The sequence below is a fragment of the Protopterus annectens genome, chromosome 1.part1, assembly GCF_019279795.1.
Source record: "Protopterus annectens isolate FY-2018-M chromosome 1.part1, PAN1.0, whole genome shotgun sequence".
Lineage (NCBI taxonomy): Eukaryota > Metazoa > Chordata > Ceratodontiformes > Protopteridae > Protopterus > Protopterus annectens.
In genome coordinates this window covers 97,210,045-97,222,991 of record NC_056726.1, presented here as the reverse complement: position 1 = coordinate 97,222,991, position 12,947 = coordinate 97,210,045, and the positions used below count along the sequence as shown (strand labels likewise).

At 38.1% G+C, this 12,947-nt stretch overlaps 1 protein-coding gene across 1 annotated transcript in view; it reads right to left on the bottom strand.

Annotated features, from left to right (window-relative positions):
- Positions 1–217: 217 nt before the first annotated feature.
- MEI4 (meiotic double-stranded break formation protein 4) overlaps positions 218–12,947 on the bottom strand; it is a 354,669-nt gene continuing 341,939 nt past the window's right edge. Inside the window, exon 3 of the mRNA XM_044086812.1 lies at positions 218–783. Within this exon, the coding sequence (XP_043942747.1) occupies positions 218–783 (566 nt within the window). The remainder of the gene's footprint in view (positions 784–12,947) is intronic.

Here is a 12,947-nt window from a genome sequence, read left to right as displayed (position 1 = left end):
AAATGCAAACGGCTTTGTATTTCCTATGAAACTATGATCCTGTGTGTGTGTGTGTGTGTGTGTGTATATATATATATATATATATATATATATATATATCAACATACCACGCATTGTGAATTTTGCCAACATTTATAAAACAACCGACAGGATTATTAACTGTTTACCATAACAAATTATAAAAGCACAAATAAACATTACATAAAAGACTGAAGAATTATCTTACCCTATTTATACTTCCATTTTCTAAAATTAGTTTTAACAACTCCTTTTGAAAATCTTCCAACTTCTTTGAGCATTGATTAAGGACAGATTTTGGTAAATGTGTCTCTTCTATTAAGAAAGCCAACACATTAGGTGCTTCTTTAAAAAACATGTCAAAGAAAACATCTTTGGGGCTCCTGTAGAACTCACTCATACCTTGAATTAGTTGTGAGACAGAATCTGTTACTATCGAAAAGTCACTTCCAATAAAACCTGCAGTAGTCACACTTCCAGCTTCAGATAATTTTTTGAGTCCAATCAAGTTCTGTAGAAAATGTGTGCACATTTCTAAGTGTTTTTCTTTGCTACTTTGTTGATTATGATTATCTCCAGGCAGTGTTAATAATGGCAAAGTACAGCTCAAGTAGTTAGGCTCACTACGTGCCAGATTACTAGATCCAGATAAACTGTTCAGAGTAGACACATCACAACCAGAATCTTCTCCATGCTCAGTAGCCACACTGAAAAGGCTTGCAGATTTACTGCATAGTTGCAGTGTAGAGCAAGAAATGCTGTCCTCTGAAACAGACAAAGATTAAGATGTATTGTCAATTATGACAGCTCTGAACTGACAAGCCCCCCCATGTTAAATACTTAAGTCTGTCATGTTCAGCTAAAAGTATTACACATTTCACAGTATTTTAACGTTACAACCATATCTGCATGACCAAAATGCACCTGCAGATACGTTTTAGAGATGTAAAGGTTTTATTTGTTAACATGTAATGACTCCCTACAGCTTTAGAGACTTATCTACCACTGTAAAGCAGCACTAGGACTCAAACGGAAGCAATATTAACTTCTCTAACATGAAATTCACATCCTAAGAACATATCAGATTTGTTAGAGAGAGTCAGATCAGAAAAGCAACCTTGAGAAATTACTTGTATATTTTAAGGAATGTGAGTGAGTCATTGTGAAATCCCTGAAGAAACCTAGAAATAGCCAAAAGTGCACCTTAAACAAAGGAGTCTCGTCAAATATGTTGGACGGGTAATCAAGAATGGCTGGCATGGGGAAGATGAAAGGTGTCTAAGCCGTTGGAAGTAGCCCAGACCACAAAGCATGTCCATTTACTCATACATCTCTTGGCAGAGATAAGGATTTGGATTACCACAAGCTGGTATGCAACATCACTGGCCCTTAACAGAAGTGGGGAAATAGTAAAAAGAAGTGGAGGCCTGGGTGAGGTTTCCTGAATGGATAAGTCAGCACTGCTGTTAAGGACCTCAAATTCTGAGGCTTCTCTAGAAGATGAGACCATAGAGGAACAAGCCATATTTGTCAAAAACAAAATGAAGCTATGAGAATAACTTTCACCTTGTTCTGTTCTGCATTTTGAAGGCACTGGGGTATAAGGGGTAAAACCTTTTTTTGAAAAAGTCAGCAATGCAGTAGATGAAGGCAAAACAGTACACACCATATAGCTCAACCTAGCAAAAGCTATTGATAGTTTCCCTACTCAGGCATAGAAAAGCTAAATAAACTGGGAATAAATCCCTATGTCACCTACCGGATTACCAACAGGCTCGCAAATAGGATGCAGGAAATCAAAACAGGGGAAGTTAGCTCCACCAAGAGATGAATCACTTGTGGAGTCTCCCAGGGTTTTCTGTTTGGCATTTCATTTTCTGAAGTAAAAGTCAATACCAGAGCCCTGCTGATTATGTTTGCAGATAACTGCAAGCTAGGAGCAGTCACTGAATTCCCAAATGACTTCGCCATCCTGCAAGAAGATTTGTCTTAAATAACTAACTGGTGCCAAAATCATGGACTGAAACTAAACACCAAAAAAATGCATTACTGTATTCTTTGGGACGTCATCTACCCCAAGGATCTACCAGATTGACAATATACCCTTAAGAACTGACCCAGTTGTTCAAAATTTGGGAACTTATGTTCATGCCTCCACACATGGACATGCTGGAGGAACAGATTTGTCTCCCAGCAACTGCCGCATCTTTGCAACAGGCTACCAATTCATGAGAATCAGAGCACCTCTATGATACTGTTCAAGAGGAACCTGGACGAGTGGATAGGGCACCGTAAATTCTTACTGGGGATAGCACCCACAACCCCCCTGAACATGAGCAGTCATCACTAAATGCAATCTTAGGTATTGACTAGCATTTCTATGGTATTGCATTGGGATGAAACGGCTAGGCTTAAAATGACCTCCAGGTCGATGGCCTCATAATCCCCTATGATCTTATGTGGACAGTGACCTAACTTTTGATCAGTATGTATTCATTGTTGTAAAGAAGTCCTTCTATATTACATAGCTAATAAACAAAGGGATTGTGTCTAGATCTAGGGATGTTATCTCCATTTACTCAGTCCTCATTAGTTCAGTCACTGAGAATAATGCCCGTATCTGTTCAGTTATGTGCAACTGGAATGCCAAAACAGGTACCTTACTAAAAGGCTACCAGGCCTAAACAACATAAAAAGGGAAAATGTTTAGGTTTAAAATGGCCCAAACAGCAGCTAGCCTAGTACTTAACTATGAACCTATAAAAGGGAAAACAGTAACAGAGTCTAGCTGCCAGTTTTGGGCTACATCCCTGGGTCATGTTTGCAGAGTGGGTATGAAGGAATAGAAATTGCTGCAGCTGTCAGTAGTCCAGGAAGCAGATAGGCCATATCACGGCTTCCCCAAGTGACAGAAGTGGTCATCATGCTACTGAAAAACTGAAGAATGATTCAACTCATCAGCAAACTGCTGATGCTATCCACCAATGAGTTGGCGTCCCCAGTGATAGAGACAGCTAGTAGAATGTTATCGGTAGCCATAGCAACTTCCCAAAATTTCATGGCCTTTCTACACAGGTGGCATGAGCATATTCCAACATGCTTATTTACATACCATGACGTAGCCACATTGCTGATGTGGATTGCAATTACACTGTGAGGGAGAGAGTCCTGAAAGACCCGAAGAGTAAGTAGGAAAGTTTTCATCTCCAGCTATCACTTGTGCAGGTTGTCCTACAGTCATGACCAGGCACCTTGGGCTATCTACCCATAACAATATCCACTGCCACTGTAGAGGTCGGTAGGTAGAAGAGGCTATCCAGAGTAAAAACAAAGTATATGTAACTACCAGCTCAGATGGGTTTTGCAAACCCAGAAGCCAAAGGGAGATCCATGATCTAGTACCACAGGATTTGAAAGTCTGTTGTCTAATTAGCATGAAACCTGGTGTAAGGTACTTGAAAAACAATGGCTGCTATGAGTCACAAATTCTTCAGACAAATAATCACTGGAGCAGAGCCGAGCAGAAGGTGAGAATCTGAACTGAAAGAATCCTTTCTAGAGTAGACTGGTCTTGTATAGTGGAGTGTACAGCATACAAACACTAAACGTGAGGGCCTGCAATAAACAGCTGCATCTGTGATTTCACAGTACTCACTGTGATGCCAAAGGAGTGGAACAAATGAAGAAGAAACTCTCTCGCAGAAAACAGACTGTCCAGTATCACAGCATGTAGGACCCAATCATCTAGGTAAGGAAACAGCTTTTTATACTCTGGTCTCTACTTCATTGCCGCCGTGGCTATACTTTTGCTAAGCATTCTGGGGACTGAGAAAAGACCAAATGGAACAGCCAGAAAAAGTGTAAGAGCTTCCTTGACTCCTTTGTGATCTTTATACGCAATTATGCACGCTGCAGATCCAGACAGTATACCCACTCTTCTCTTGATAAGCAAGGAAGAACCATTTGCATTAAAAACATCTGGAATTTCTCTTTGGGGGCAAGATCATTTAGGATGCTGAGATCTGGGATCATTTTTGAGGTCTTTTCTCTTCTGTCTTGAACCATAACCAGACTCCCTGATTTGGTGGAATTTTTTAGATGGTCCTTTTTTTGAAGAAGGCTGAGGGCCTTGCTTCTCTCTGCAATCTTCTGATGGGGTGGAATGTTGGATAGTTGGGTAGTACTAGAGAATGCAGTTGTGGAGGGGTGTGGAAGAGAATTGTGTTGCCTCTGAAAATAGTCCAGATCCATCTGTCATGCATAATGGTTATCCATACTGACAGACAAAGGGACAGAAAAATGGTGACAGGAGCATAGTAGGAAAACAGGAATGACCAAAATGGCCAAAAATGCAAAATCCCTAAAAAGTGGAACCAAGTGGCAGTATATTCCAGAAATTTTGAGAGAAAACTGTTTTACAGCTAAAAAAAACATTTCCAAAAAAAGAAAATTCGAATAAACTCACAAAGCAAAACTGGGAACATCTGGGAACATGCTGAAGCACCAATCAAGAAAGGAAAATGGGGACATGACATGCATTACAGGAACAAGGGAGGAGCTCTTGAGCAGAGGAGAGTCTTAAATGTTCAAAGAGACTGTCATCAGTGGCTACCAGTTCTTTTACTGAAGTGGATAGACAGGATCATGCAAGATCTGCCACGTTTTTTTTTTGCTGGTTGCATTTTCACAGCCGCAGGCATTGTATTCAGACTGGGAAGGAATAAGTTTAACCTATCTACTTTACCTGTCCTGGAAGACTGAGATTTTCTAGGTGTTACAAGACTAATGATATTAAACAGAAAACTTTCATAAGCATTAGATTCACCTGCCTGTCTGATGCATCATGTGAGTCACCACTCCTTCAGGGATAAGTAAAACAAACTCCAACAACTAAGTAGAAAAATAGCAGATCCCAAGTCCTCAGCTCGAACAGGGCAAAAAACCACAATCCACTTCCAGTGCGCAATAAAGAGAGATTTCCACGTATCACAAAACACAGGTTTATTACCACAAGATATACACTCCAGTAAAAATCAGGTTGATGTTAGGTTTAGCGCTTTCATCTGACTGAATCAGACTTCTTCAGAACCAAGGTTGCCAAATGAAACAGCCCTTATAAAGTTAATTAGGTGCCAAAAACTTTTTTTAAAAATTAAGAGTTTTAAAGAGACATGAAAAACTTTGTTAATCACAATAGTTAAAAAAGTACAGGTATCCAATAAACACCAGATGCTTAAAAGAATATATATATATAGTACAATGGGTACTAATAATGCTTAAGAAACATAATAATTTTCAAAAAACATAATTTTCTAAAATTCCCTTAGGGAGTGGTTGTATACATTAAGTGCTTATCATAAAAATGACAAGGCATATGTAAGTATAATATTGTAAATAATGTTCCCTAGTTAATAATTTTTTAATATTTTAAAAAAACTTTAAAGTAAATTTATTATGTATATATAATTGGTTTTTAGTAACCCCAGGAATGACTTTCTTTCATCCACGGTCCAGAAGTAAAAAGGGCTTAATACTTATGCTGTCATTAAGACCTGGGGGAATTGTTGCATCACAGAAGATTTGCCACTCACTTTCTTTGTATGACAAGTAGGTCTTCCAATTACCGCCATATACAGACAATTCTACTTGGTCTAATATGGTAAGTGTGAATGTGTGGTCCTCACCCTTATCCAAAACATGTCTACTGAGTGCATTTTTAAGATCTTTTTTCTTTATTCTGTATAAATGTTCATAGACCCTTGTTTTGAGTCTCCTTTCTGTCTTGCCTACGTAGTAGGCAGGGCAGAGTGTACAGGTAGCAAGGTAAACTACCCTTTGACTATTACAGTTCCCTTTGATACTCCAGCATAAAGTATTCAGTAAATTGTCTAATTTGACGAAGCTGCTCTCATTAATGTTGTTACACTGGTTACAAGAACCACATCTTTTTGTTCCACTTCTATTCTTGATAAGCTTAGTTTTGGAACTGGCTTCTAATAACTTTTTCAAGTTAAACGAAGTCTTACATACACATATAGGATTATTCCCCAAACAGGTTGTAATACTATCAGAAGTATTTAACAATTCCCAAGGTCTTTTAAAATTTCTTTCACCAAGTTAGTATAAGGGTTAAACATAGTAATACAGACTGTCCTGTTAAATCCAGTATTCATCTTTTTACTAGTCACCAGTGGTTCTCCTAATAAGGCTCTGTATTTAGTGCCCCAGTTGCTTTTAACAAATCGGGCCACTTTGTCCACCATTTTTTTTAGGATATTTTCTATCCAAAAACATTTGAGAAATTCTATCTATTTCTTTTTCCATGATGTCTTTGGTGGAAGACATCCTCGCTGCATGAATACATTGTCCCTTAAATACATTCCTAAAAATGTGTTTGGGATGGCAACTACCAAATTCAATGTAGTCGTTCGAAAAAGTTGATTTTCTAAATATTTTTGAAACAAAACCTTCAGGAGAAGTGCTTATAAAAGTGTCTAAATATGCAATACCTAGTTTTTCCATCTTGAAAGTAAATTTAAGAAAATCAGTGCTAGTATTGATGTAATTGATAAATCTCAATGTCGTCAGACGGACCCTTCCAAATAATGAACAAATCGTCCAAAAATCGGGAGTATAATGAAATATGTTTGAAATATTCACTTGGAAAAAGGAACTGGTTTTCCCACTCTAGCATGACCAGGTTGGCAAAAATGGGGGCACAAGAAGCCCCCATAGCCACTCCTCTGGTCTGCCTGAAGTATTCTCCTTGAAATTGAATATAGTTATGGTCAAGGATTAACCCCATCATGTCCAAGATTAAACTAATTCTGTCCCAACTAAGGCCAGAATATTTTTTGAGGCTGTTTTCAAAATATTCTAACCCTGTAGAACAGGGAATGCAAGAAAATAAATCTTGGACATCTATTGGCAAATAAATCATTTCCTCAGCCCATACTTCAGAGGTTAGCCTACTCAAAAATTCCCAAGAATCTTTTATTAAGTGGGGGACACTGTTATAAATATGTTTGGTCCATTGGTCAATCGTGACTCCTATGTTGTAGGTCTTTGAAAAAGAACCAGCAATAATAGGTCTAAATGGCGGGTTTTCCAAGGATTTGTGAATTTTTGGGATTCCGAAAATGTGAGCCATTCTTGGAAATTCGTTTCTCAAAAAGTTGTAAACCTCATTAGTGATACGGTTGTCCAACAGATATTCTTCAATAGCTAAATCTATCCTACGGTAACCGATGTTAATTTGGTTCAGTGAAACCTCTTCATAGTTTCCTGATGTAAAAAGAATATCGTGTATCACTTCGTTGTAGTTGACCGTGTCAAAAATAATGACACCCCCACCTTTGTCTGGTTTCATTATCCTAATGTGTTTATTGGTCACAATTTCTTTCAAACAATCTCTCTCCCCCTTAGTCAGATTGTCTTCAAAAGTTGGAATTAAAGTGCTTCTCTTATGTATATTTTTTATGTAGTCTGTAAACATCCTTACAAACCATTTTTTCAAATAGCGCCACTTGGGGATGGGAAGTAGGAATGTAAGCACTCTTCTTACACAGCCGGTTACCATTTTGATGGTCACTAGGGTTGTTGTCTGTGTTGTCTCTGAATTGTAGAGCTAAATTTAGTCTCCGGCAGTAGAGTTTTATTTCCTTGACCACATCTACAAAGTTAAATTTAACTGTGGGAATATATTTCATTCCTTTGCTGAAGAAATTAAAAAAATCATGTGAAACAAACAGGTTAGTATAATTGTAGACCTTGAACCCAGCAAAGGTTGAAACAAATGGTACCAGCCCATTTCTAGTGTCGTGTATGTTGTGAACAGGTCTGTCTGTATTTTTTAACCCATTTCCGTTATCTTGTGTAATAAGACCCAGACTGTCTAAACTAGGTGTTCTAGAAGTGTCCTTTGACAAATGAAAAACTTTTTGCCCTGATAACACCTTTGTTTTGGGACCCTTACCTCTAATTTCCAGTGTCTTTTCCTGTATTGCTTGGGCGCAGGGTAGTGTCTCCCCCCTTGAAAATTTGAATATTCATCTGTCATTCCTTTTGATGTTGTCCCTGTCGACATCTATCACTACCTATTGCGGAACGTGGCCAAACATATGCCTTGTGTGATCTATATAATTCCAAGTCCCTATCTAACTTCTTAAGCATTCTGCTGTAAACACTCTTAGCTTTGTTTTCAGCATAATTAAACTGTTTGTAATACAAATCTTGCCATTCATCAAAGTTAATATTGTGCACAATCTCCTCATTCAATAATTCTACCTCATTTAGTAGTACAGAAATTTTTTCATCATTAAATTTAATTAATTTTTTAATAAAATTAAAACCAAAGTCATCAAACATCTCATTGAATTCACATATAACTTCATCTGTATATCTTAAACCTAATGGCAATTTAAAAAATCAAATTCCTTTTGGAACTATGTCTAACTTCAAACATTTTTCTAAATAAGCATAGTCAATTCTTGCACATTTTAAAACAATTAATTTCTTGCCCATTAAGCCAATCATGTCTTTAATGGGCTCAGTGTTGTTGTCATGTAAATTTCTGTTTAAATCACAATTAGTTCCTTCCGAAAAGTAATCAAAATCATCACTTAAAAAGTTATTTAAAACTTCATTTGTATTCAAATTATTACCTACTTTGTTATTTTTGTTAGCGTCACCAAACAAATATCCCTGTTTGTGAACAAACTTGTTTTTAGGTACAGGACTAGATATAATGTCTTTTAAATTTGTACCTTTAGTGCGCTCTTGACCCAAAGATAATGTAGCGGAATACGATTCAGCTTGTACCTTCCTTTTAGGTTTAGCCCCCAATCTGTGTGTCTCTTCATGTTGTAAGAGACTGAAATCAAAAGTCACCTGTTTGTGAAAGATTAATGTCCGCTTCCCTCAATTCTAAGTCCAAGTCTGCTTTTGGTGTACCCGTAGGTTTCGCTGCTCCTTGCCCGTTCGGGATGTCTTCTTCACTCTCTGAAGTCTTTGAGTTAGAACGGCATCGTGGCAACAATTCCATAGGCACTAGCCATTGCACAGGGTCTGTTGTTACTCCATGTTGAATCGATTCGGAAGGTTTTCCCACGAGCTCCAGTAACCTACTAACGTCACTCTGAAGCGACGTTACTTCCGCACGAAGACCTGTCCTGGAAGACTGAGATTTTCTAGGTGTTACAAGACTAATGATATTAAACAGAAAACTTTCATAAGCATTAGATTCACCTGCCTGTCTGGTGCATCATGTGAGTCACCACTCCTTCAGGGATGACTGTCAGATGTATTCCTGCTTCACATCTGGGAAGTGGAAGGATATGACCCAGAAAAGTTTGTGTTGGTCTACCAAATGACAGAATAATACATTCTGCTGTAATTTAAACTTATCAATACAGAGAATGTAGGTCCTAAACGGTTTGTAACATGAAACAATACTTAAATGTATACAAATGGTGAGGTCATAAAACAGATGGGGAATGTTGCTTTTGCAGTCAAATGGCAAATGTAAGAAACAAAGCAACCCATAAAATATGCATTTAAGAGTAACAGTCAGATTGTCTCCATGGGTCTGTTTGTGGATCATATATAAATACTTATTCTTTTAGTTTAATCAAGTTATTCAAGCTGAAATTTGTGAAAATAGTGTGTGAAGGTGTTTTATGGCAAGGAAGATATGGACTTTTGGCTGGTTAAGTAAGGTGGCTGGAGCTAAATGAAGGTAAGGATGATGAATTTATGCATGCTCAACACATCACCATGATGCTGATTACGCAGCAGGATGATGAGATCATAGGAGATACAGGGCAACTACGCCACAAGGCCATTTCAGCCTTGCCAATATCCACCTTAGTCACTGCCTCACTTTTTAAGGAGGCCAGGTCAGTCATACCAGCTAAGAACCATTCACCACAACATCCGACTTGCTCTAATGAATTAAGTTTCTAAGGAACAGTGTAATTCTGTTAGATACAGTCAGGAATATAGTGAAGTTTAGTTTAGATGTAAATTGATGGTCATGTCTTTCAACCCCAAGAAAGATTTTGTTGCAATACAGAGGGCATTATTTATGCCCTCTGTTGTCCATGTAATATTTTTTATATAAGGGAAAGCAAGAGACCATTTAAGGTCCAACTGTTAGAACATATAAGAGAGATTAATAACAAAAAAAAAGGGAAGGCCAATAGCCATGCATTTTGAACATACTCATGGAGGTAACAGTGAAGGTTTATGTGGATCCATTCTAGAGAAAGTGTATGTTTCCCCATTTGATGAATGTAATATTAAAAATGTGTTGTTATATAAGGAATCTGTTTACATTTTAAAGTTTGACACTTTGGCCCCTCATGGGTTAAATGCAGAAATGAACTGGAGGTTTTTTTATCTGATATTCATTAATTGTTTTATTGTTCTAATTAATCAATTATCTATTTAAAATGTATGTATTTAAGGCAGGTATATTTTTTGTGATGTTATTACTCCTAGCGTTGTTATCTCACAGCAAGAGGTTCTCCCGTTCGATTCGCGGCTTGGCTTGGGAGTGCCTTCTGTGTGGAGTCTGCATGTCCTCCCCACGGTTGGGTAGCGTTCGAAAGACATGCGTAAAAGGACGTGCCTTCGTTGAAGGTTGGGCGTCGAGCTGGCACCTCAGCGTTTCGTAAAAATCTACTGCCAATCATTAGCAGACCGGAGTTCTGCTGTGGCGACCCCTTACCAGGAAAAAGCCGAAAGACAAACAACAACATTACTCCTTGAAGACTGTCTTAATCGAGCCATTAGAGAGAAAGAGAGACAATAAATTCCATTGGATTACTAGCTGGTGTTTTTTTCCTTATTGTTGAATTTCTGGTGTTTTTTTATTGTGACTTGATGGCTAATGACCCAAATATTGACCTGCCTCGTGTTTTTGTGAATCTACTGTGGATGGTGGACAAAGATCCTTGGACAGTTTTCTCCTAGCCACAGGAGAACGTCGGAACATACAAAGTTCTATACATAATGACAGAGACTGTACACCAAAATTGTGGGAGAAATGGGAGGAAGATAGAAATAAGTGATGCTACTACTGATTTGCTGGGGTTGGCCATAAGTTTGCCTCTTCCCTCTCCCCTGATAACAAGTTACTATGAGAGAAACTACAAAAACTGATGTGGAAAGAGACTTTGTTTTTTTTCAACATCCAAAGTCTTGAAAAATATATAGATTTAAATGTAACGCCTCGGGGTCTACGGGCTTATTAAGACCTGTCATCACCTTTTAATATGCAAAATGAGATGGATAAAGATTTTCATAGCCAGTGGGTAGCGGCCGCCCACAGGTGTACCAAAGAATGGATTTCCATTCTTGCGGAGAGAGACAGAATTAAACAATGTGAACTGAAGGAACAAATTAAAAATACTTGTTCCTCATTTAGTTACTTGTCTTACTCCGGATAATATGGAAAAGCTTGTTATGGACATTAATAGTAAACTTATGACTTATGAGAATTAAATCAATGAACAAAAGAAGGGCAAATTTTTAAGAGAGCTATGTGACTACGAGAACAGCAAGGCGTTCCAGACCAGAACCAATCGGAACAGGGTTAAAAATCATGTGAGGTTTGTGGCAGAGGAGAGCAATACTAAATGGCGTGTAGATACATCGGCGTCTACCTCAGACGTTTGGAATTCTGCATGGGAGGGAGATAGCGAGGATCAATCTGAATTTCCCTCTCTTCCTAGAGGTCAACAAGAAGAACAATTTAATCGGACTTTCTGTAAGGAATCCTCTTCCGGCAGAGGAGGATTCTGGGGTAAAACACGCCAAAGGGAATTCTATGGTCACTCGACAGACCAACAACAACAGTATTCGAAAAAAGGTAAATGGTAATTCACCATCTACCAGTGACTCTCATGTATATATTGTTAACCTCTCAGGTTGTGATTTGAGTGATGTGGACTATGCTGTTCTTAATTGTGGTCTAAAGTATATACCGACAGTTACACCTAGAGTGCATGAGGTTAAAGATGATATTTTTCGGCTTATTAGAAAGTTACATCTTAGGAAATGTTTGACAATATTGAAAATAATGTTGATAGCAGTTTTAATGCTGAACAAGATTCTGATAGCTCAATGAATGAAAGCTTTTACTCATGTCTGTCAGAAGATGAAATTAATGCCTATATGTTGTAGTAAGATTGTGTCTAAAAGCTCGTTCTTGCCTTCATTTTCACATGAAGGTATCCAACATTTTTATTGCATGTTTAAATTTGCTGCAGAGAAAAGCCTGTTGGAATTTAGGGTTCCTAGTTATAATTTAACTAAAGAAGAATGGAACAGATTAAAGTTATTAAGCAAGACAGAAGACACTGGGCCAGATTCACAAAGGCTTGTACGGATTCTAAGAGTAGAGTAAGAATCCAGACAGCCAATATGTCTGCCGAGCAATCCAGGAACAGCCGGCAGGGGCGTGCATGAGAGCTCCTAAAACTACCCTTGCACGGACAGTGTTATGTTATGCAAATTACCTCATTTGCTGCTGAAAGCTATACAAATTAGGTAAATTTGCGATCCAGGAAACACTAACCTGTCCGAGTAAGAGTAGAGTTACTTGCAGAAATGAGTACCGTTCTGCAAATAGCAAAATGGAGCTATGACAGCTCCAAATAAAGGATGCATCCAGTTGAGGCAGCATGCCAATGGCCAAATATAAGGCCATTGGCATTTTTATCTGTTGCAAAATAATACAAATTTTTTTTCCCCGATCTCCGATGTTTAAGCATAGCGCAGCGCAAACATGCAGTGCTCTAAAAAACAGAAAATAAAAACAAAAAAGCCAAAAATAGGCATTTTATTAAAAATATTCTTCTGCCATGCAGGTGAATGGCAGGCTGAAGACAACATGGCTACTGAGTAGTGGTTGCTAAGGGGGGAAG